The 27,117-nt window shown below is 35.6% G+C and overlaps 1 protein-coding gene across 3 annotated transcripts in view; it reads left to right on the forward strand.

Moving 5' to 3' along the window:
- Window positions 1-27,117, forward strand: part of MALRD1 (MAM and LDL receptor class A domain containing 1) — a 764,811-nt gene that overhangs the window by 398,945 nt on the left and 338,749 nt on the right. For all 3 annotated transcript variants that reach the window (XM_081558804.1, XM_081558803.1, XM_081558805.1), the window contains 2 exons: window positions 3,037-3,250; window positions 23,752-23,999. In XM_081558804.1, coding sequence (XP_081414930.1) covers window positions 3,037-3,250; window positions 23,752-23,999 — 462 coding nt within the window. The remainder of the gene's footprint in view (window positions 1-3,036; window positions 3,251-23,751; window positions 24,000-27,117) is intronic.

Here is a 27,117-nt window from a genome sequence, read left to right on the forward strand (position 1 = left end):
TCATTCATTCCTTCAATAAAAGCATATTAAGAACCTACTATGTGCAGAAAAGCACATTACTATGCACTGGAGAAATAGTGATGGAACATATGTATTGTCCACTGTCCTTCCGTTTTTACAGTATCATTCTCTGTAGCCTCAGAAACATGTGTGCCTTTAACCTTTGAGTAGAAGTATATAGTATTTTTAGAAATTCTATGCTGAGTCACCACTGGGTCATTTTCAGAGTTATATTTGAGAACTACAGTTTAATCATAATCTTTAATTATAATAATTTTATAACTAGAGCAACCATGTACATAGCACTTGCTACTGCTGCTAAGTCACCTCAGTCGTGTCTGACTCTGTGTGACCCCACAGATGGCAGCCCAGCAGGCTCCACCGTCCCTGGGATTCTCCAGGCAAGAACACTGGAGTGGGTTGCCATTTCCTTCTCTAATGCATGAAAAGTGAAAGTGAAGTCGCTCAGTCATGTCCAACTCTTAGCGACCCCATGGACTGCAGCCTACCAGGCTCCTCCATCCATGGGATTTTCCAGGCAAGGGTACTGGAGTGGGGTGCCACTTACTAAATGCTAATTACTCTTCTATGAATAAAAAAATTTATTCCTGTAATATTATAAGGGACTTACTATTATTATCTCCATTTTATAGATTAGAATACAGAAATACTTAGAAGTTGGGTAACTTGCCCTATTTATATAACTACACAATGGCAGTGATAGGCTTTAAGTACAGGCAGGTCAAGTGCAAGTCCATAATACAGATGCTCTGCTTTATTACTTCCTATGTTTTATACAATAATTGACCAAACTTTTATTGTACTAGAAAAAATATACTTGTGCTTTTAAAACTGTTTAGTGACATTCAGTATTAAAGTCTATGGAACCTTAACCAACACTGTGTGGAGAGTTGGCATGTAAGTGATAATTTGACCATTGGATTATGGCAAAGTACCTAAGATCTATAGCATGACAAATAAAAGAATATTGAGATACTCTTAGAATTATATAATTTCTTAATCACAAGCAATGCATTATGTATTTAAGAGTTCAGATACATCAAGTAATTGAATACCTGTTTCAGTTTGTCTTGGGCTTAGTTTTTCTTATAAAATAGTTGTCTTTATAATTCTAATTTCACCTCTTAATCACAGCCAAGCTCTCAGTATATCTTACAAATTTATTTTTCTTTTCCAGTACAACTGCTATGAAAAAAAGTAATTTTTTCCTTTTATGTAACTTTGATACATGAATTTATTGTACATAAAATTGTATATTTTTTATAATGTAAAAGATATGAATTTTCAGTTATTATCTTAAAAGGAAAACACCTAGGTTTTTCATATAGTAGTATAAAAGTATATAATATCTTAAGGAAAAACTAATTACTTCTTTCAAGAAAAATAGTTGTTTAGATTTGGTAAAAAGATGTACGAGAGTTTGATGACAATAAATAGGTATTTCTTATTAACTCATCTCTAATTGTCCTAAATTTGCTTTAAAATATATAACTATTTCCTGTTAACACACAAATATATATTTAGCTTGCAGACAAATTTAATAGAAACTGTCTGAATTAGTTTCACTTAGAAAACTTTAGTGAGTACTGTTACTCCTATTTTCCATCATTTCTATCAAAATCCATAGATGTGATATCTCACTGACCAACAGTGACACATTTGAGAATTTTGTTCATCACATCCATTAATCAAAGGCAAATCACAATTATTTCAAGTCCAAAGAGGTGGCCAATTTTTAAAAAATTCATTGTTTTGAGGTTTGGTACGTTTTTGATAAACACCAGTTGAGTTGAATGGATCAGAAAAATGGTGAGAAGTGGATAAAATAAAAAAAAAAAAAAGTATGCTCACCATCTTCTGTCTCTAGGTACGTTCTGTCACCTGGTTGGCCTGCTGCTTATTTGTTCATAAGGCTCTCAAGTGCCCAGGTCTTGTTTGGGGCCTGAGATTTACAGAGGCAGCAGTGATAGGTGATTCCTGCCAGTTTCTTCAGAGAAGGCAATGGCACCCCACTCCAGTACTCTTGCCTAAAAATCCCATGGACGGAGGAGCCTGGTAGGCTAGTCCATGAGGTCGCTAAGAGTCGGCCATGACTGTGCGACTTCACTTTCACTTTTCCCTTTCATGCACCGGAGAAGGCAATGGCAACCCACTCCAGTGTTCTTGCCTGGAGAATCCCGGGGACGGTGGAGACTGGTGGGCTGTTGTCTATGGGGTCGCACAGAGTCAGACACGACTGAAGCGACTTAGCAGCAGCAGCAGCAGCCAGTTTCTTAGGCCCCATGTTCAAAAATCTAGACAAGAGGCAATAGTGTTGCTACTCACACCTTCTTGTGTGTTGAGTATGGTGCAGATCTTCAATATCCCTCCAACTTCCTGGGTCAGTTTCGTCATATGGGTTGCAGGATCATTTTTATCATATTCAAGCCCTATGTTCTGTACTGTATTTACTGTTTGCCCCAGGTTTTGAATTCTATTTTTAAATTTTTAAACAATTTTTATTGGAGCGTATTGCTTTACAATGTTGTGTTAGTTTCTACCATAAAGCAAAGTGAATCAGCTATATGTATATACATATCCCCTCAGTTTCAGATATCCTTCCCATTTAGGTCATCACAGAGCATTGAGTAGAATTCCCTGTGCTATAGGGTAGATTCGCATTAGTTGTCTATTTTATACATAGTATCAAAAGTGTGTCCAAGCCCAGGTGGCTCAGTGGTAAAAAATCTGCCTGCCAGTGCAGGAGACATGGGTTTGACCCCAGGGTTGGGAAGATAACCTGGAGAAGGAAAAGGCTACCCACTCCCGTATTCTTGCCTGAGAACTCCCATGGACAGAGAAGCCTGGAGGGCTCCAGTCCAGGGGGTAGCAAAACGGTCGACATGACTTAGCAACTAAACAACAACAACATCGATAGTCTATGTACATTGATCCCAGTCTCCCAAGTTTTGAATTCTTGATGAATGAGTCTACTGATGCTGTTTTTTTTGTTTGTTTGATTTTTTTCTTTTAAAGATTATCTTCAGGGCAAAACGTGGTATCAGTTACATAGGAGATGTAGCAGTGGATGATATTTCCTTTCAAGATTGTTCCCCACTTCTAAGCGCAGACAGAACATGTACTGCTCAAGAATTCACGTGCGCTAACAAGCACTGCATTGCCAAGGACAAGCTATGTGATTTTGTGAATGACTGTGCTGATAATTCAGATGAGACTCCTTTCATCTGTGGTGAGTGCACATGTTCTGTTTCCTTCCTGTCGTCTTTATCTCTACAGCCTCCCTCCCTGCAATGGGTTTGTTGATGAAAAATACAGAGTGTATATAATTGGAGAAACCTAGGCAAGAAATGTGGTTTAACCATTCAAATACATTTTAGTGATTCTAAATGCAATACTTAATTTACTTAAGTCATTTAAAAACTTAAGTCATTTGAAACTAGTCAGTGACTTTGTGTTTGTGTGTGAAGAATTGGAGGTTAACTGGAAAACAGATGTCTTCAAAGACAAACTGAATGGAAACAAGTATTTTTCTACATGAGATAAATTTTGGAGAAGAAGACAAGCCAAATATCCATCAAAGCCAACTCATGCAGAGTTGACGAGCCTTGATGCTTTGATGTATTTCTGGGAATTATCTTTCCCTTGAGTCAATTATGATCTGGGAGAAGTGGATTTAAAAAAAATCAATATCCAGATAATATATAAAATTATCTCCTAAGGGGAATATATATCAGCTGTGTAATATTGTTGTAAGAGATCAACTTGTCATAAACAGCACCTTTTAAATCATCCTTAGCTAAATGGGCCATATTGCTCATCCAGGGAGGTCCATGAAATGGTGCAACAGAGTCCATTGTTGCCTCATTTCATTGCAAATGAGGGGAATATAAACTGTCAAAATGAAGGCTGACAAATTATTCCACTATTACTAGTAATAATTTCAGGGCTAGTGTGTTACAGTTTGATCTTTTTTACCTCTTGAAACCAAATCTGGAATCACAAGAACAACTTCAGTATAATAAGAGCTCATGTTTATATAGGACTTTCAATTTTTAAAGCCCTTTTATCTATTGATGTCCAATTGATCATCACAGAAAGCCAAAGGGCAAGGGGTAAAGGTATTAATTATTAATGATTTCCATGGATAAAACTGTTGACAAGAATGGCTGAGATTAGGTCAAATTTCATAAAATTGGCACTGGCAGAGTTGATCCAAGTTTCCAGGTACTTTGGTTTATGATTCACTGGTTTGCCAAAGCTTTAATACCATACGACCTCTAGGTACAGCTGAATCTTAGGAAAACCAAAGATTTTGTAGATGTAAAAATCTTGTTTCTATCCAATAACTGTTTCCTCAATTGTGGATTATGTCTTATAATATCCATTGTTACTACTATAGAAACCAAGCAAAACTTTGGCTAATTAATATTTATCTTATCTTATGAATATTTTTTTGAATTTTTAGTCATTTTCTGCATCGAATGCTTTTCCATTTTCTTCATTGTCGTTTTCATACGAGTATCTCACAAATTTGTTAGGTTATCAGTCAAACAGAACAGATATTATGCTCTTGAATTTTATTTGCAATGTTGCCAATTTATATCTTTCCCAAGATATGATTTAATGCATTTTTTCAGTGTTTACAGGAACATTTTATTTCTCGCTGAATTTTACTCTTTGTGCTTAGATAATAATTTTATGAATATTTCTAGGCATCTTCTATCTGTGTTTGGAAGGGGATACTGATATACTGAGAGGGTCAGAGAAATGCACTGAAATTTGTTGTCTTGGTAGCTCTTTTGTATGGAAAACTAAAGACAAAAATCATTATAAGCCTTTGGAGGGAAAGTTGTATGAGAAGGTGCTTTTTGGTGTACTAATTTCCCAGTCTCTCTATGATTTGAATGGGCTATGATATCAGTAATACTGGAGTAGAAAGGTGAATTAGTTCCCGATATTACATTAGAAGAATATTTTTTCAGCTCCTTAGAAAAAATAACCAACAAGTTACAGCAAACCTTAAAAAAAAAACCCAAAACCCCACATTTCAATATTGGATCTTATTACATGAATGTGATTTCTTTTTATATAACACTGCTTATTTTATTATGTATTTAAAAACTTCAATTGTATTCCTATATTAATGGTTTTAAATGTTTTAATTATAAATGGCTAGAACCTGCTATATAAATAATGAGTGCTGTTATTTTTCCTCCATATACTATAAACTTTGATGCTTTAATTAGACCCAGAGGAATAGAAAGAAAAGCTTTAAAAAAAATCACCATAGCAACTGATTTCAGAAGTTTGGCTGACAACCAACCAAGAATTTAGCCTTAAGTTTCATGATCTTTGGAACTTGTATGTGCTTCTTTTGTTTTTTTCTTTTTATTTATTTACTTTTTGAGACTCTAAGTAAAGGCTGAACAAGTACCACAACTCTAATAAGACTTCTAAAATATCATTTGGTATAAATACACCACCTAGGAATAGAAAAAAAAAAAGAAAAAACTGAGCTATTTTTTAAAGACATAGACTATTTCTGACAGAGGAAAATAAAATAATCCTTTATAAAACAAAGTATCTGTGGCTTTAATTTTCTGTAGAGCAATATAGGCTCAGAAAGCAAAATTTGGCTGAAAATTGAAATGTTATTTTTTATTTTATGATATAAAATATTATAAAATACAGGACATAGTCAAAAAGAAAGTGGTTTGTATATCTGAGAAATCTGAAATCTTAAACATTTTTTCCCCCATTGGCATAGAGGCTCCTTAGAAAACTGTCATGTTTTTGTTTTCCTATATATTCCAATTAGCATATTTATTGTTGGTACGCAACTAAGAGTATCTCAGAGAAACTCAAAATAATTTAATTCTGAACTGTGATTAACAAAGATACAGGATATTTGACCAGCATAGTTATTTAATAATCTGAACTTAATGGGCACCTGTATTAATCATGTGTATTTCTCAACTGCAGACATCTATTTCAAGTACATACAAAATTATTAAACACTGAGTAAATGTCAGTAATTTTAAGTGGATTAAAGTGACATGGATTAATCCTTTGAATTAGCCTGAAAATCAGTTCTAAGGCAAAAGTTAGAAAAATCCCTGTTACTTAGAAGAAAGACATATTTAATAACCCATGGCTCCCCCCAAAAAATTACAGTAAAAGCTAGAATATGTTTTAAATAAATAATAACAATAATGCAATAAAAAACCTGTGGTATTTAGATAAGAAAGGGCTTAGTGAAAATTTTATGTGCTTAAATTCTTGCATTAGAAATTAATTAGCTTGCAATGCAAATTAATGGAACAGAATACAAATGTCAGATAGAGAGAATTTGGAAAGACTGATAACATTTTCAAGACTCCATCAAGAATGATCAAGAGAAGTAGAGAAGACAAAAGTCACACAGAATATGTGTGTCTGTGTGTATGTATATTACAGAGTGTGGCAGAAGGTGGTAAATTATATATTTTATATGAGAAAATATAGAGTACATTAACGGAGATAAAAAATACAGAGCAAATTGCAATATTAAGGAGCTTAGGATAGGTAACAAAAACAAAAAGGGGAAAAAACCCTTTTTTGCTTGTAATGAGAACTCTTAGGATTTAATCTCTTTATTTCAAATATACCGTACAACAGTGCTAGCTATAGTCATCATGTTGTGTGTTACAGCCCTAGTGTTTATCTTATAACCCAAAGGTGACCTGGGACTTAACTGATACTTATTCCCCTTCCCCCCTTTTTAATTTTTTTTAATATTGTTTATTTTATGTAAGTGTGAAATAGATGTTTACAAAAATGGCACATCTAGAAAAATTCACATTAGTTGTACAATCATAGACTTTGCCCTCAAATATACACGGTTCTGATTCAAGTGAGGCAAAATTTATGGAAGCAGGTGTTATTAACACATTTAAAAAAGCTAAGTGGCACTTTTTAAAGGAATCAGAGGCAGTAGGCATGTGAAGCATATAAACCAACAAAGATACTATGTTAATATATTCCATAGGTAAGCTAAATTAACTCAGCAAAGTGAGATAAATAAAGAAATGTATAAGCAACTCTCCCAGATAGTGTATTCTGTAAAAACATCCTAAAATGAAATATGTTTTTCTAAAATAATACTTATTGGGTATAATTATGCTGACAAACTCTTCACTGAATAAATCTGAAATGTATAAGTGAAGAGATACAATGAAAACAAACTGAAAATATTAATTGTAGTAAATCTAGAAAAGGTATTAATGTCACAGAGGAAGAGAACAAAATATTCAATTATGGAGTCACAAATTTATTCCAATATAAAGATGAAATGTGGAAAAAATGACATTCAAATATTAAAGTGTTTTTCCTCTCAATTTCTAATTGCATTTAACTGAAGGACATGGCAGCAGAATGAAAGAAATAGCAGATTCTGTAGTGAAGACGGCATTTGTCAACCCATTGAAATGGGTAACAGCCAATTGGATGATACCATACTATCTGTGCATGTGCTAAGTTGCTTCAGTCATGTCCTTCTCTTTGTGACCCTATAGATTGTAGCCTGCCAGGCTTCTCTGCACATGGGGATTCTCTAGGCAAAAATACTGGAGTGGGTTGCCACACCCCCCTCCAGGGGATCTTCCTAACCAAGGGATTGAACCCATTGTCTCTTATGTCTCTTGCACTGGCAGATGGGTTCTTTACCACTAGCACCACCTGGGAAGCCCACACCACAGAGAGCAAAATTACAATACTCGTAGCTGCAAATACTCACATTGCCTTTGTTTTTTTTTTTAATTAGTTTATTTATCTATTTTTTAACTTTACAATATTGTATTTATTTTGCCATACATTGACATGAATCCACCATGGGTGTACATGTGTTCCCCTTCCAGAATCCCCCTCCCACCTCCCTCCCCATCCCATCCCTCTGGGTCATCCTGGTGCACCAGCCCCGAGCACCCTGTATCATGCATCGAACCTGGACTGGGGATTCGTTTCACATATGACAATTTACATGCTTCAATGCCATTCTCCCACATCATCCCGCCCTTGCCCTCTCCCATAGAGTCCATAATACTGTTCTATTTATCTGTGTCTCTTTCGATGTCTTGCATACAGGGTTATCTTTACCGATTAACTAAATACCATATGTGTTAGTATACTGTATTGGTGTTTTTCTTTCTGGCTTACTTCACTTTGTATAATAGGCTCCAGTTTCATCCACTTCATTATCGCCATTCTAATGTGTATGAAAGTGAAAGTGAAAGAAAGTGAAGTCGCTCAGTCGTGTCTGACTCTTTGCGACCCCATGGACTGCAGCCTACCAGGCTTCTCCGCCCATGGGATTTTTCCAGGCTAGAATACTGGAGTGGGTTGCCATTTCCAATGTGTATGAAGCAGACTTTTATTGTGGTTTTGATTTGTCCTTCCCTAATTACTAACAGTCTTAATCATCTTTTCTTGTGTTTAATGGCTTTTTGCATGTCTTCTTTGATTAAATGTCTATTGAAGTCCTTTGTGCTTTTCTTTATAGGATTGTGTACTTTTTTTATTGTTGAGTTGTAGGAGTTATCTATGTATTCTGGATATTAAGCCATTATTGAATGTATGATTTGCAAATATTTTTTTCTCATTCTGTAGGCTGTCTTTTTAAATTTTCAATAGAATTTATTTTTAAAAGACTTGTATGTTCACAGCAAAACTAGCTCCCATACATGCACAGCCTCTCTTTGACTAACATGTTGCCTCCCAGAGGGTTGATTTGTTACACTGGAGTTGTCATTATCACCACAGTCCATAGTTTACATTAGGGTTCCCTCTTGGTGAAAGAACACCAAGTGTTAGACACTTGGTGATAAACAGTAAATCAAACTCTTATACTCAGTTATTTAATAGTAGCTTTACTAAATTCATTACCAATATTTTTAAATGCATTTTATTCTTATTGGATGCAATGTTTTCAAAAATATCATTTTTTAATATTACATTTATGTGCAATTTAGCACTGCTGAAAATTTCCCTAAACTCAGTACTCAAATTTTGGTCCACAGACAAATAGCATTTTTGTCAGAATTCAGGCTCTACCCCAGACTTATAAACTGCATTTTAACATATGTATATATATGTACACACACACACACACACACACTAAAATTTGAGAAAACACTCATTTAAACAGAGAAACATTTGAAAAAGTTTTCTGGTGAGAAGAGAGAGCTATGATTTTATTCTTTATTGTCATATACAAATATATCAGGATTTGTATATGGGCAATAATTAATATTTTAAATATTGAAAGTGATTCAGTATATATTAATGAATTTAATTGATTCATTCATACTCTAGTCAAGATTTAATGGCTATATATATTTTTAATTGCCTGATATAATTTATTGGTGATTTTAAGAAATTTTAAAGAATGAACATTTGTGTATTTATTCAGAAATATTTATTGAGTATCTATCATGTGTGAGGGTTTCTTCTAGCTATTTGGATTAATGCTATGAACAGTACAGACAAATTTCCTGCTCTCATGAAGCTTCCATTATGGATGGTGGTAGTGTAGGTGGACACAGACAAAACAGAGTAAGTAAAATAATACAGTACATTTCATAAGGATAAGTGCTCTGGCAAAAAAATAAATAGGGAAAAATGAGAAAGAAAATGCTTGTAGTGATGGTTACAGTTTTAAACAGGGCCATCAGAGAAGTTCTCACTGAGAAACTGACATTTAAATAAAGAATGAAAAAACAGTGGGTTTGAGCCAAGTGATATTTGCTGTATTTGAATGATGTTTTTAAAAAATTAAAGAATATTTTAAAAGCCAGCAATAACCAAAACACAGCCCTTTCTGTATCATCACCACATCACTAACAATTTTCTTTGCTTTCTGTGAATGTATAACTGTAATTCCCCTGAACAGTTATCCTTCATTTGAGTTGACTCATTTACATCCTGAATGTCTTTTCTCATTTGTTATAGCAGAATTCTTTCTCTTTTTAAGTAAACTGATGAATGTTGGAGGGAGAAGGGGCTATTGTTTGATGATATATATATATATACACACACACACTATGTTTTACTCACAGTAAGGTTATATTAGGGCTTCCCTGGTGGCTCAGATGATAAAGAATCTGCCTGCGATGCAGGAAACCTGGGTTCACATACTGGGTTGGGAAGATGCCCTGGAGAAAGGAATAGCAACCCATTCCAGTATTCTTGCCTGGAGCATTCCATAGACAGAGAAGCCTGGTGAGCTACAGCCCTTGGGGTCACAAAGTCAGACATGACTGAGTGACTCACACATACACACACAAGGTTATATTATGAATGTTATGTCTCCATCATATCCAGTGCTTCACCTAAAACTTTTGAGCATTTCAGAACTTGTTCTCAGTTGTGTCTAAAATGAATTTAAAGGTGTAGACTGCCTTTGTGCGAGTGCAACAGTGTCCACCATCATGGGCACTGAAAACTACTGACCTAGCCTTGCATACTGGACATTTCCTTTTCATTTATTTGTTGGTAAATACTGGGCATCTCTAACATTAATATAAGTGACCTGGAGTGAAAACAAAGAAAAATAAGATATTACATGAAGAATTGTTGAGCTTCTTGTCTAGCTAGAGAAATAGGTACCTAAACATTCACAGTGTGAATGGGCATTAGAGTAAGTACAAAGCATTTTTGAATGGATAAAAGTGGAAGAGAATATATAAATATATAGTATATTTATATATAATAAATATATACTCCCAACATGAACTTCCATAAACTTTACATCACCTTGAAAACAACTGGTATATTTTCAGAGACTTTATTCATCATGCACTATGAATAGCTTTTGTTTTCTTTGGGAGATTATGTTTGAAAGTAGGTCAGGTATCATAATGTTAACAAACCAGGCCTTCTCTGAAGGATCAGCTATCTTAAGCTTCAGGAATTCATTATTTGCAAGCTGTAGTCAAGTGACTGGAGCTCAGGAAGCTTTCATTGTCTTTCCAAAATTTTTGACACTGATCCCCACTCTCACCAACTCAGTTTTGTAAGTGACATGCATTAGAATAATATTTTCCAAATTATGAAATCAGGTAGTCATCAGGGAAGACAAACTTCTATGTGAGGGGTTTCTCTGGATCCTGCACTGTGAATCACCTGCAGCTGATACTATAAATAGAATTTTTCCAAATTCCTTATGCCCCCAGTTTTTTTAGTATGGAAACCAATATATTGTTTGTAGAACAACAGTTTTGTGTCTGTGAAACAGTTTGGAAAGTATTTGTAGAATTTATTACCATTATTTTAACAAAATAAGGCAATAGAAAGGATATCATATCACAATTTCTTATTGATATAACTCAATAATAATTGACACATGTCATTAACTTTTTGAAATTTAAACTTTGAAATGTTAATGAATTAATAGGAAAAGTTACATAAGTATTACAGAGAAATTCTGCTAGCCTTCATGCAGTTTCCCTCGGTGGTTACAGTTTATGTAACATATAATATCAAGACTAGGAAACTGACATTGGTTTAATATGTATATATAGTTCTCTGGCATTTATTATATGTGGAAATTCCTGTGATAATCCATGTAATTAAATTTTTCTATCACCACAAAAATCTCCCCTGAGCTCTTCCTTTACAGTTATATTTATTCCTACCATTCCAAACCTGGGAAATACTACTTTGTTCTCTACCTCATAGTTTGTCATTTTGAGAAAGTTATGTAAATATGTAAATATACCATGTGACCTTTGGAGACTGTTTTTTATTTCATTCAGCATAATCCCCCTGAGAGCCATCCAAGTTGTAGTGTGTTTATTTGTTCTTTTTTGTTGCTGACTTATGTTCCACATAAGTATGTGGAACCACAGTATGTAGCACGTTACCATAGTATGTGGAATGTGCTATGTGGAATGTTCATAGTTCCACATAGTACCATGTGCCAGAGTGGCTATACCATTTTATGTTACCACCAGCAATGTGTGACAGATCTGGCTTGTCTACACTGTTGTTAGCATTTGGTATTGTAACTATTTTATTTTCATTTTTGCTCTTCCTATTGGTATGGAATAATCTCATCATGATATTTATTTCCCTTTTCCCTAGTAGCTCCTGGTGTTAAACTTATCTTCTCACATGTTTCTCTGTCATCTGTCTGTTGTCTTTGGTGAAATGTTTCTTCATGTCTTTTTCGCCTATTTTCTAAGCAGGTTTTTTTCAAATTGCTGAGTTTTCAGAGTTCTTCATATGTTGTAAATATAAGTCCTTTGACGGATATGAGTGGCATATTACATAGTGTGGCACTTAGAGGCACTAAAGAGTAAGGAGTTTTGTTTTGATGAAGTCCAATTTATTGATCTTTCCCTTTTGGGATCATGCTTTTGATATGGTAAAAACAATTCGCTGAGTTTTAGATTCTAGATTTCCTTTTTTTCTTCTAAAAGTATAGTATTATATTGTACATTTAAATGTATGCTCCATTTTGTTAGTTTTTATGTAAGATGTGAGATTTAGGGCAAATTTTTAATTTTTTGCAAATAGTTATCCAGTTGCTTCATCACCATTAACAAAACTGACCTCCCTTCCTATAAGTGTATTTGCGTATTTGTCAAATATTGGTTGTACTTGTGTGAAGCTCTTTTTGGGTCCTCTATTCTATTCCATTGATCCATGTGTCTGTTCCTTCATCAATGCCACATGGTCTTTGGAACTAAAGCTCTATCATAAATCCTAAAATTAGGTGGAGCAAGTCCTTCTATGTTATTTTTCTTTTTCAACTAAATTGTGTCAATTATTCCAATTTCTTTGGCTTTGCTTTTCATTAAAAAAAATCATCTATATATCTATCAAAAGTGAAATAATTTTGATAAGAATTTTATTAAACACATATATCAGTTGGGGAGAAATAAGACTTTTAATAGGATGAGTGTTCCAATCCATGAGCCGTTTGTCTCTCTATTATTAAGACTTAGATTTCTTTCACCCATGTTTTGTGGTTTTCAGCTTGTAAGTCCTGTACATATTTTATAAGATTTGTACCTAAGCATTTCGCTTGTAAAGGACTGCAAATAGAATTATATCTAAAAGTTTGATTTTTACCTATTCATTGATGGTATATAAAGTTCAGTTAATTTATACAGTTAATATTGTATGTATTGATCATATAGATCAATAGATTATGTATCCTTCACACTTATTGTTCAGTCACTAAGTAGTGTCTGATTCTTTGCCACCCCGTGCCCTGCAGCATGCCAGGCTTCTCTGTCCTCCACTATTTCCCAAGTTTGCTATATTCATGTTCATTGAGTAGGTGATGCTATCTGATCATCTCATCCTCTGCCTGCCTCCCCCCACCCCTGCCTTTGCCTTCAATCTTTCCCAGCATCAGGGGCATTTCCAATGAGTTGGCACTTCAGATCAGGTGGCCAAAGTATTGGCGCTTAAGTATCAGTCCTTCCAATGAATATTCAGTATTGATTTCCTGTAGGATTGACTGGTTTGATCTCCTTGCAGCCCAAGGGCCTCTCAAGCGTCTTCTCCAACACCACAACATGAAAGCATCAGTTCTTCGGTGCTCAGCCTTCTTTATGGTCCAACTCTCACATCCATACATGACTACTGGGAAAACCATAGCTTTGACTATACGGACCTTTGTCAGCAAAGTGATGTCTTCACTTTTTAAAACGCTGTCTAGGTTTGTCATAGCTTTCCTTCCAATGAGCAGGCATCTTTTAATTTCATGGCTGAATGAAACTTCATGTGTATTCCTGCTAAAATGCATAATCTGAATCTAATCACCAGGATTCCTCAGACAAACCCAAATTCAAGTACTTGCTAAAATAACTGGCCTGGCCTCATGGAACATATCCAGGCAAAGGAAGAAAAAGAAAGGATGAAAAACTCTTGTAGATAAGAAAATAAAAGTTCACAACAACTTAGTACAATGTGTGATCTAACTTGGATTAGATTTTGAACCAAGGAGAAAGATAACTATAAAGGAGTTAGGCAGGATAATTGACAAATTGAAATATGAACTGTGCATTAGTCATTAGTATTAATGTCGCATTTTCTGGTTTTGTGATTTTTCTGTGGTTATGTAAGAAAACATCTTTGTTTATAAGAAAGACACATGAAAATATTGATAAAGTGATGCTATATCTCTAAGTTACTTTCAGATTTTTCTGAAAATTCTTATATATATATGCATTTGCATGTATAGATAGAACAAATGGGGAAATGCAGATATATGAGAATTAAATTAAAGAGTAGACAGAAAATACTTAAACAATTCTTATAACTTATCTGTAAGCTTGAAATTATTTCAAAAAAAAATATTGCAAAGAATAACATCATATTAAGACAATAAAGAGAAAGAAATACTAACTTGGAAACAAAACCAATTCAAGTGATAAATACAAGAATATGTAATTTTTAAAAGTAGACAAAACACCAATTTTTTAATTCTAAAAAAGGAATAAAAACACATACAAATGTAGGTTTACTTAGGGGAAATTAATAAGCATATGGAAACTAATAACTGTGCTAGTTTGAAAATGTCAATGAAATGGTTAGTTTTTTCACAGAAAAATGACCAAAATCAAACTAATGAAGCAGAAAACCTGAATAGACCATTAACTATCAAATAAAGTTATCAACAAATGTCCTCCAATTTTGTCTCCTGCGATAGTTACTGCTGAGTTCTGTCAGTTTTTAATGAACTGATAATGCCCAAAGAAACTATTCCAACCACATGAAATGATAGAATTTATTTTATGAAGCTAATATATCATTGTTAGTGAAGACTTCAGAAATTAGAAAGGAAAACGAAAGTTAAACCTCCTTGTGAATATAAATGTGCAAAACTTAAAAGACCAGCAAACTAAATTCAGTAATGTAACAGTCATACATTTGAGATGAGAATCTTACATTTTAAAAATGTTTTAATGTAACAGACTGTTAATGTAACCAAGTCACTAAAAACTGTCACAGTAAACTGATAGGTGCTGATAATATTTTCTGAAATTTAACAACCATTTCTTATAATATATCCAGAATGACGTTACTTTAACAAGTTAAAAATGGTCTATCAAATTAAAGAAGGAAACAATGGAAATATTCCCAGTAAAATCAAGATCATGTCAGGAATATCCATTACTGATATTATTATTTGTACTCTTTGTGATTCTGCTTAATATGGTAGGACATGAAATGAAATATGGAAACGTCAAATTATATTTTCTTTTTATTGAATAATAATTAGCATATAATATTATGTTTCAGGTGTCCAACATAATGATTCAGTATAAAGTATATATTGCAAAATGATCACCACATTAAGTCTAGTTAATATCCAATCCCATAAATAGTTACTCATTTTGTATGTGTGTGTGAGGAGAACTTTTAAGATCTTCTATCTTAGCAATTTGTGATTATTTTCCAATGATATGGTTATATGCTTTAAAACCTGTCAACATTTCAGTATTATGTTCTATAGTGTTTCCCGTTAAATTCCAACTAGAACCTATGAATGCGACCTTATGTGGAAACAGAGTCTATGCAGATGCAGCGAATTAAAATGAAGTATTCCGGTACTCTTGCCTGGAAAATCCCATGGACGGAGGAGCCCAGTAGGCTGCAGTCCGTGGGGTTGCTTAGAGTCAGACACGACTGAGCGGCTTGGCTTCACTTTCACTTTTCACTTTCGTGCATTGGAGAAGGAAATGGCAACCCACTCCAGTGTTCTTGCCTGGAGAATCCCAGGGATGGGGGAGCCTGGTGGGCTGCCATCTATGGGGTCTCACAGGGTTGGACATGACTGAAGCGACTTAGCAGCAGCAGCATACTGGATTAGGTGGGCTCAAACCCTGTGATTGGTGGCCCTATAAGAAGAGAGAAATAGGAACAGAGATGCCCAGAGGGAAGATGATGTGATAACACACAGGGTGAATGCCATGTGAGTGGAGTGGTGTGGACAGGACAAGGCATGCTCAGATTGCCAGTAACTACCTGGATACTTACGAAGATGTAAGAAAGGATACACCCTTAGAGCTAATAGGGAGGGCATGGTGCTGCCCACACCTTGATTTCAGATCTTTAACCTGAGCAACTGAAAGAGAGTCAATTTCTGTTGTTTAAAACAACCCCTTCTGTTGTACTTTGTTACAGCTGTCCTAAGAAACAAATACAATTCCTCAAAGAAAGTGCCCCACTCAGAACTGGTGGTAACTAACTTCTTTAAGTTTGCTCTTTGCTAGATTTAAAAAATTTTTGTTACAGTATAGCTGCTTTATCAGTTCAGTTCAGTCACTCAGTTGTGTCTGAGTCTTTGCAACCCCATGGACTGCAGCAAGCCAGGCTTCCCTATCCATCACCAACTCCCAGAGTTTACTCAAACTCACATGCATCGAGTCAGTGATGCCATCCAACCATCTGATCCTCTGTCGTCCTCTTCTCCTCCTGCCTTCAATCCTTCCCAGCATCTGGGTCTTTTCCAGTGAGTCAGCTCTTTGCATCAGGTGGCCAAAGTATTGGAGTTTCAGCTTCAGCATCAGTCCTTCCAATGAATATTCAGGACTGATTTCCTTTAGGATGGACTTGTTGGATCTCCTTGCAGTCCAAGGGACTCTCAATAATCTCCAATACCACCGTTCAAAAGCATTACTTCTTCGGTGCTCAGCTTTCTTTGTAGTCCAGCTCTCACATCCATACGTGACTACTGGAAAAACCATAGCTTTGACTAGACGGACCTTTGTTGGCAAAATAATGTCTCTGCTTTCTGTCTAGGTTGGTCATAGCTTTTCCTCCAAGGAGCAAATGTCTTTTAATTTCATGGCTGCAGTCACCATCTGCAGTGATTTTGGAGCCCCAAAACTTAAAGTCTGTCACTGTTTCCTCCGTTCCCCCATCTATTTGCCATGAAGTGATGGGACTGGATGCCGTGATCTTAGTTTTCTGAATGTTGAGTTTTAAGCCAACGTCTTCACTCTCTTCTTTCTCTTTCATCAAGAGGCTCTTTAATTCTTCTTCACTTTCTGCCATAAGGGTGGTGTCATCAGCAAAGCAAATCAGCTGTATATATACATATATCCCCTTTGTTGGATTTCCTTCCCATTTAGGTCACCACAGAGCATTGAATAGAGTTCCCTGTGCTATGCAGTTGGTTCTCATTAGTTATCTGTTTTATATATAGTAGTGTCAATCTCAACTCATCCCACCCACCTTTTCCTCCGTTGGTGTCCATATTTTTGTTCTCTACATCTGTATCTCTATTTCTGCTTTGTAAACAGGTTCATCTGTACCATTTTTCTAGCTGGTTTATTTTTAATTAGGATTTGTGAACCTTGCTGTGTGCCTTATCAGCAGTGTAGTATTCTAAAGTTGTTAATAGTTCATAAATAAGCAAGTAAAAAGGTTCCTTAGTCAAATAAGTTGGGAATATACTTCATTGTATAAAGATAATTTCTATATTGTGGGAATTCGTGAAGCTTTTAATATGCTAGTGTATTTTGAAATCTCTCAGTAAGGGATATAATTTATAAGATTGATCGTATTCTGTCTCTTGGCAACTGTGAACATATTCTTTGCGCAGCAAATTGATATCCATTGGACATTCATAATTCAGATGAACAGAAAGAATTAAAGAAGTGATGAACGATGTCTTGCCACCTCAAGAAGAATCAAGCCAAACTGGATGACTGCCATCTTCATGTAGCTCCCTACCCTAGAGAAGAAATCTCCTAGAGCATTTCCTTATAGACATATGTGTTTTCTTACCCTGCATTATTTGTATTTTTTTTTAAGCCCCTTCTCCCAGCCACTGTATACCTCATTATAATGGGAAATACTGGTTCAGGGGTTGTGTCATATCATTCTTAAACTCATAGTTCTGCTACTTACTGGATAATACTAAGCAAAGTACTTTTAACTCTGAACTCTAGCTTTCTCTTTGACCAAAATAAGCATAATAACTATTATACAGAGATGTGGGAATTAAGTGTAATAATATGTATAAGGAAAATACTCAGGCCCTGATGTTATGTTCTGATTAATACAATGGAGCCCTGTTTCCAGGCTGTTTCCCATTTTCTTAAATGTGCTTTATTGATAGAATGTGCTCAATAAATACTAATTCAAAAGGATACATCCACCCCAATATTCATAGCAGCATTATTTACAATTGCCAAGATATGGAAGCAACCTGAGTCTCCATCAACAGATGAATGGGTGAAGAAGATGTGTGTATGTGTGTGAGTGTGAGTGTGTGTATACACATACATACATTGTAATACTACTCAGCCACAAAAAGAATGAGATTTTGCCATTTGCAACAATATGGATGGACTTGGTGGGCATTATGCTAAATGAAATAAGTCAGAGAAAGACAAATCTCTATGATACAACTTACATGTGAATTCTAAAAAATACAACAAGTTAGTGACTAATACAAAAAAGAAGCAGACCCAAAGATTCAGAGAACAGACTAGTTGTTACCAGTAGGGAGAGGAGGCAGGAGGAGAGAGGTAATATAGGTAATATATGGGTTAGGGATTAAGAAGTACAAACTATTAGGTCTAATATGAGCTCCATGGATATATTATGCAACACATGGAAAATAGCCAATATTTTATGATAACTGTAAATGGAGTATAACCTTTGAAATTTTTGAATCACTATATTGTACACCTGTAACGTATTGTACAGCAACTATACTTCAATTTAAAATTAATTAAAATGTATATGAAAGGGACAAATGAATATAATGCTATTTTAATTTTAGAGATTTGATGATAAGATCTTACAAGGCATGTTCTTTCAAAACTATGAGCATTTTAAATGAAACTGATGTTTTATGCTTATAAGGATATTGATCCATGGAAAAATAATAGCATTATGAAAGGTAAAACTGGTTTGATGGATGACATAGCTGTAGACAAATGTGATCATTTTCCTCCTGAGGGCACACCTGTCTGGCACTGGCATTAATTGCTCCATTAAATGCCAGGAATTGGCATCTGCACAGAAGACTATTTGTTGCTTGTCTCACCTGGCACCGATGGGAAATAGTAGAAAATGAAAGGATAAGTTGCTCTTCCTTACCACAGTGATGTGAAATTCAAACAGCTTTTAGGCCTACTTGTGTTTTCTCCACCGACATTTTAGAATTAAACTTTCCAAGGAAACATATCTTCAAACCTATAGTAAATATCAAAACCAGAAATATGATATACATTATAGAGATTCATGTAGCAGTAGTTTATTTGTATGTTTTTTTTTTTTAAGACAAATCTGCTTTTTACCAATGCACATCATTTCCTTATACAAGTGGCCTTTTTCGATGCTGGTCCATATGGAAATCTGGTCCTCATGGGTTGCTAAATTTTCTAATGTAAGGGCAACTAAATTAGTTACTTCATTTATATTCTTAACCAAGACAAGAGTTCAGATTATAAATAAGATAATGAGTTGGGATTCATTATTATTTTAGTGAGATTTACTTCCTAGTCCTTTGAGAGAATACCTGGGAGAACTTTAGTATTCTGAACTGTCGGGACCAGCCGACACTGAACTAAAACTTTTATCTGACCTGTGTTAACAGTAAGAATACCTCCATAAATTAAAAAAAAAATTTTAAAGATATGTTTTATTTTTTTGGCTCTGCTGTGTGGCTTGTGGGATCTTGTTCCTTGACCAGGATTGAACTCTGGCCCCAGCAATGAAAGTGCTGAGCCCTAACCAAAGGACTGTGAGGGAATTCCCTGAAAAAACACAGTTTTGAAGTTCTTAAAGAGTCCTATGTAATAAAATAGATTGTTCATCCAGGAATTTCAGTGACTTCTGCCAGAATATTTACCTGTCCTCCTCTTTCCTGAGAGTTTTGGCAGCTGAATCATTCCTCTCATTTTGATAAAATCACCTAAATTGATTTGAGCAGTTGTTCAAATGTGCTGTCTTTAAGAGAAAAATCTTTGTTTAATATACCTTAACATGTTGCAACTTACCTTCTTCTCAAGTATTTTTAGTTTTGAACATCAGCTTACATATAATTATGATTTTACAGATTTTCGCTTTCACCTTGTAATATTCACATAGGACTTAATGAAGAATTACTGTTGACAAGTAATTCTAAACAGTACATTTTCTTATTGTCCAATTAATCACTCATTGGTTTTATGCTACAGCATGTGAATTTACTTTAATTGAAAAGTGTCCTAAACATATGTTTATAAGATATTGCCCTTACTAATACGTTCTCAGTTTTATAACATCTTTACTAACATTATCAGTGTTATCATTACCCGGAAGAATTGTAAAAAGGCTTTTGTGTATTCCCAGTATTTGGTTCTGTATGTGAGGAGGTCAGAAATTGCTGGCAACCTATTGTATTGTTGTTGTTCAGTTGCTCAGTTGCGTCCGACTCTTGCGACCCCATGGACCACAGCACATCAGGCTTCCCTTTCCTTCATTGTCTCCTGGAGTTTGCTCAAACTCATGTCCATTGAGTCGGTGATGCCATCCAACCATCTGTCATCTCCTTCTTCTCCTGCCTTCAGTTTTTCGCACCATCAGGGTCTTTTCCAACAAGTCAGATCTTCACATCAGATGACCAAAGTATTAGAGCTTCAGCTTCAGCATCAGTCCTTCCAATGAGTATTCAGGGTTGATTTCCTTTAGAATTGACTGGTTTGATCTCCTTGCTGTCCTCTCTTGAGGACTCTCAAGAGTCTTCTCCGGCACCACAGTTCAAAAGCATCAGTTCTTCAGTGTCAGCCTTCTTTATTATTTAGTAGCAGAACTGTAAAAATGTGTTTGCGTAATTTCCACTATCTGGTTCTATATGTGAGGAGCTCAGAAATTGCCAGCAACCTATTGTCTTAATTACAAGTAAAAGTCTGAACAGACTGAAAAATGAGCAACTCTTCTTGCATCTGTAGGGCTTCCCTGATAGCTCAGTTGGTAAATAATCTGCCTGCAATGCAGGAGACCTGGTTCGATTCCTAGGTCAGGAGGATTCCCTGGAGAAGGGATAGGCTACCCACTCCAGTATTCTTGAACTTTCCTTGTGTCTCAGCTGGTAAAGAATCTGCCTGCAATGTGGGAGACCTGGGTTCAATCCCTGAGTTGGAAAGATCCCCTGGCAAAGGGAAAGGTAGTATTCTGGTCTGGAGACTTCTATGGACTGTATAGTCCATGGTGTTGCAAAGAGTCAGACATGACTGAGCAACTTTCACTTCAGTTCAGTTCAGTTCAGGCACTCAGTTGTGTCTGACTCTTTGCGACCCCATGAATTGCAGCACGCAGGCCTCCCTGTCCATCACCAATTCCTGGAGTTTACCCAAACTCATGTCCACCAAGTCGGTGATGCCATCCAACCATCTCATCCTCTGTCGTCCCCTTCTCCTCCTGCCCCTAATCCTTCCTAGCATCAGGGTCTTTTCCAATGAGTCAACTCTTCACATGAGGTGGCCAAAGTATTGGAGTTTCAGCTTCAACATCAGTCCTTCCAATGAACACCCAGGACTGATCTCCTTTAGGATGGACTGGTTGGATCTCCTTGCAGTCCAAGGGATTCTCAAGAGTCTTCTCCAACACCATAGTTCAAAAGCATCAATTCTTCGTTGCTCAGCTTTCTTCGCAGTCCAACTCTCACATCCAAACATGACTACTGGAAAAACCATAGCCTTGACTAGACGGACCTTTCTTGGCAAAGTAATGTCTCTGCTTTTTAATATACTATCTAGGTTGGTCATAACTTTCCTTCCAAGGAGTAAGTGTCTTTTAATTTCATGGCTGCAATCACCATCTGCAGTGATTTTGGAGCCCCCAAAAATAAAGTCAGCCACTGTTTCCACTGTTTCCCCATCTATTTCCCATGAAGTGATGGGACCAGATGCCATGATCTTAGTTTTCTGAATGTTGAGCTCTAAGCCAACTTTTTCACTCTCCTCTTTTACTTCCATCAAGAGGCTCTTTAGTTCCTCTTCACTTTCTGCCATAAGGGTGGTGTCATCTGCATATCTGAGGTTATTGATATTTCTCCTGGCAATCTTGATTCCAACTTGTGTTTCTTCCAGCCCAGCATTTCTCATGATGTACTCTGCATATAAGTTAAATAAGCAGGGTGACAATATACAGCCTTGACGTACTCCTTTTCCTATTTGGAACCAGTCTGTTGTTCCATATCCAGTTCTAACTGTTGTTTGTGGTATAGTGTTATTTAAAAGTTGTCTTGGATTAGTTGCAAATGTATAATTTAGACTCTAGGGCAACCAGAAAAAAGGGGCAAAAAAAAAAAGAAGAAGAAGAAAAAGGATAGCCTTATTTTGAAAAAGAAGAAAAAAGAAATCAAGCCTGGAGTGTTGTAGTCCATGGGGTCATGGAGAGTTGGACATGAGAGGGACTGAACAACAACAACTGTCAGAGATGCATAGATTTGGCCAGCAGAAAAGCAATAAGGGCATAGTTGTACTCAGTAATTTTTACTATTCTGGAAATGAAAGAAAAACTTAAGCAATTTTAATAAGTATTTTTAGAATAACTGAGAGATAGTTGGTATTAAATAACAGATTTAGGTTCTATGGCTTATTATAATAAATCATTGCAGTTTTAACCTTACTGTTTCATTTCACAATTTTATTATCTCTAAAATGAGGATACATTAAAAAAATGATTATGATGATTAGTAATTTTTGCTTCAGGCAGCATTTCCCATGTCAAACTGTGTTGAAAAATAATGAACTTCCTAAATTCCCTACCAAGAGCTGAGAAGCAAAGAGGAGAACAGAGAAGAAATAAGTTACTTTGATCAAATAGGGGTTTGGAGGAGAAAATGTGTGTAATACTAACCTTTTCCCATGGATTTTGACCCTGGGACCAGATTGGTGAAGAAATAAACTTATGTAAGTCATTAGTTTGTTACATATCTGTGTGTAACAAACTAAAATATTCTATTTTAATGTTACTGTCAGGATAATATTGTTAAGTTTTGAATATTGCATGATGTGGCAGGATTACTGTAATTTTTTTGGTATTTTTTAACCAAAGTGTAGTTGATTTACAATGTTGTGTTAATTACTGCTCTAAAGCAAAGTGATTCAGTTTATACGTATATATACACATTATTTTTTATATTCTTTGCCATTATGGTTTATCATACAATATTGAATATAATCCTCATGCTATACAATAGGACCTTGTTGTTTATTCATTCTGTATATAAACGCTTACATAAGATTACTATATTTTTTGTTTTTTCTTTTTTTAAATTTAATTTATTTATTCAGCAAATTAAGCAGTTTTTTTGCCAGGTACTGGGAAAATAACAATGAACAAAACTGAACAAATTCTCTTCTTAGTGAAACATGCATTCTGGTGAGTGAAGAGTGAGGGAAGACCAAAAAAATAAAATAAATAGGTAAGAATATGATATATTAGGAAAGTGCCAACAATAAAAATAAACAAGTGAAGCAGGAGAGAGTTGAGTATAGGAGATTTTAGATACACCAATAAATAAGGATCCACTGACAAGGTGATATTCAAATACAGATCTGATAGAAATGAGTGGACAGGTCATATGGACATTTGGGAAAGAATCCTGGCAGAGAGGAGCAAGTTCAAAGGCCCTGAGACATGAGAGTGCTTTATAAAATGTGATTTTGGATTGCATGCTTTATCTGCTAATTTCCTTTTTCTCTCCACCATAAATTGGAAAATGTTTTCCAGGTGCCTCCAGTGGGCGCTGTGATTTTGAGTTTGATCTTTGTTCCTGGGAGCAGGAGCAGGATGATGACTTTGACTGGAATCTGAAGGCGAGCAGTGTCCCTGCTACAGGCACAGAGCCAGCGGCTGATCACACCTTGGGAAATTCATCTGGCCATTACATCTTTATAAAGAGCTTGTTCTCTCAGCAGCCCATGAGGGCAGCCCGAATTTCAAGTCCAGTCATAAGCAGGAGAAGCAAAAACTGTAAGGTATGGAGAAAAAATTTAAACAGAATTATTATGAGCAACTTCTGATAGAGTCAAAAACAGAAAACAGAATGGCCAGAACCAGACCAAAAAGTGAGTTTGAATGGACTCAACTTGGAATTTTTTGAGAGGCAGAAAGTGAAGATGAAAGGGAAGGTTTGTTAGCACTGTTGGAAGAATTTATCCTATGGATAAGTTCCATAGACAAGGAATCTTGGAATCCATTGGAAAAATGTCATGGTTATTATCCATAACTATGGGTGAAAGTGAAAGAAAGTGTTAGTCACTCAGTTGTGTCCGATTCTTTGCAATCCTGTGGATTGTAACCCATCAGACTCCTCTGTCCATGGAATTCTCCAGGCAAGAATACTGGATTGGGTTGCCATTTCCTTCTCCAGGGGGTCTTCCCAACCCAGGGATTGAACATGGGTCTTCTGCATTGCAGGTAAAATATCAGTTGTGTCCACTCAGGAAACTTGGCACTCATTGGAATTATGGGAATTTCACCATAAGGAAGAGAATTAAACAGTAAGAAATAGCGTATAGTTAAATATTTCCAAGAACCAATATTAGTCATAGTTGACACCATGATAAAATGGTTGGACATCTTCACAGAAAGTTAAAGACTGAAGTTGACCCTTTAAAAGGTAGAATTTCTAGATTAGGAAAAAATGGTTTGGCCATTATCCTGTGGAAATTTGAAGAAAATGTTTATAGAGTGTTAAAAGTATAAGTAGAGTTGTTTGGATCTTCATATGATGACTATGCATTTGCAAGGTCCTTCCCTTTCCTTTATTATTTGTGTGATTGTCTGTTTTTATTCCCCAAGGGATTTGAGCCAGCTAAGCTAGGAGCTAAATTTAGCTTTACATATAAATTAAGCACTTAGGAATAACTTCATGGCATCTTTTTATAAGAACTTAATATGTAAATAAATGTGCCCTTTATATTTATGACAAAAAATACAGTCTCCATAAGTTCTGAACACATGTTTTCAAACTGGTGTATTCCTCAATGTCGGAACACTGAAAAGAAAACAAATTATATCCAGAAAGTTGCTAGCTGATCAAAGAATCAAACTGGGAGGCGTGATTTAAATCTTTATTATCTTCAGATTGTCATATTCTTGTATATCTGTCTCCACAACACAGAGAGCCCTAATTCCAGAAGGAGACATGTTAAATCTTTGCTCATGGGCTCTCCAGCTGAACCTGTATTTACTACAGGTGTTTGTTCCTCTGTTTTATACTGACCAGCCTACACATCCTACCACTGTCCTGGCCCAGTCATGTTAAGCCTTTAGCTTGTCTTAGGAGGTTTTCTGTCTCAGCTTAAGTTGATTTCATAGTTTAACACTCAGAGTAATATCTCTCTTCTCTCTTTAGGCACATTTGATAGATTTTCTGCAAGAGAGTGACACGATCAAAGTTTGAGAGACATAACTCAGCAGTCCAGAATAGATGTAATGAAAAAACACACAATTAAACTTTAATTAGTTTGGCAAACATTGAGTTTTAGAAAAGCAAAGAAGTCGAACTGAAATTTTAAATACTTTGTGTTTAATTTTTAATTAACTTTCCAAGACTAGAACTGATTTTCTCATTTCAGAATATCTATGAATATACAGATTTATAGATATAGACACAGCATATATAAAATCCAGTGTTCTGGGGTTTTATTTTCAAGAAAGTATCGAGTAATTTGGAAGACAACCGAAAGAAGACTTCTTTGTTAGCTTTTCTATTTAGACTTCCTCTAAGAATGTTCAATAGATTTTTTTTTTCATAATGTAGTAACTAAAGATTTCATTCATCTCTATTTTTGCCTGGTCCCAGAACTATAGTTCCCACTGTTTTAAACATCTGTGTGAGAATAATGAAATATGCCTAGGAGAAATGTCAAAAAATTAATGATGAATGGTTCATTTTATGAATATTTATGATATAGATTGAATACAAAGAAGTAAGGAAAAGTCCTGCTGAAAATGATTGGGACTCTCAGATATAAAAACTTTGTTTATCAGGTGAGCAGAAATGACCTTCCAAATTTTCATGAAAATCCTTTCTGTCACTTGACCTTGTGGAATACCTTCAAGCAGAAAAAAATCAAACTGGAGATTTTTCTCCCTTCTGAGGGATGAGTGCAATACAGAGAAATATGCAGACATAGATTGATGAGTGTAGAGAGCAAACCTCTGAGTAACTGAAATTTCTGGTGAAGATGCCTCCTTAAAAGAATTCAGTACTTGACAGATTTTTATTTGCTCATGTTGCCCTGTGATTAGGTTACATTGTCATCAGGTATTCTCTGTAGAAATGGAGTGTTTGTGTTTAGATGTTTGTTCGCTTGTTAACCCGATGTTATCATTCAGAAAATGGCCTCAAGAAGATACAGAGGTATTTACTGTGACATAAAACATATACTTTATGCTTTCTCTTTAATAAGACAAAACAAGGCAGAATGCTGGGAAGCCCGTGTGTAGGACCTCAGGGGCTCCAGACAGACGTGTGCTATTGCCTGTTGGACAGTTTCCTTTCTTGCTTATTGACACTGCTCAAGAGACTGGTCTCAGACCGTTTTTTAAAATTAATTTTTAATAGAATATAGTTGCTTTACAATGTTGTGTTAGTTTTCTGCTGTACAGCAAAGTGAATCAGCTGTGTTGTTATTTAGTTGCTAAGTCATGTCAGACTCTTTTGCAGCCCCATGGCTCCTCTTCATGAGATTTCTCAGGCAAAAATATTGGAGCGGATTGTCATTTCCTTCTCCAGAGGATTCTTCACGACCCAGGGATCGAATCCTGTCTCCTGAATTGGCAGGTGGATTGTTTACCACTGAGCCACCAGGGGAGCCCCATGGAATCAGCTCTACATATACATACATCCCCTCCTGTTTTAAATTTTCTTCCTATGTAGGTCACTACAGAGCATTGGGTAGAGTTCCCTGTGCTGTGCAGTAGGTTCTCATTAGTTACCTATTTTATACATGGTATCAATCGTGTATATATGTCAGTTCTGGTCAGACACTTTTTGTTTCTCGCTTTGTGCCACTCAGGTTTGACCAGTCCTCCCAGAACAAGCCACAGTGGTCATAGAGTTCATGTTTCCCTACATTAATGGGT

Source organism: Giraffa tippelskirchi, chromosome 13 (genome assembly GCF_054371585.1).
Source record: "Giraffa tippelskirchi isolate mGirTip1 chromosome 13, T2T-mGirTip1v1.2.pri, whole genome shotgun sequence".
NCBI lineage: Eukaryota > Metazoa > Chordata > Mammalia > Artiodactyla > Giraffidae > Giraffa > Giraffa tippelskirchi.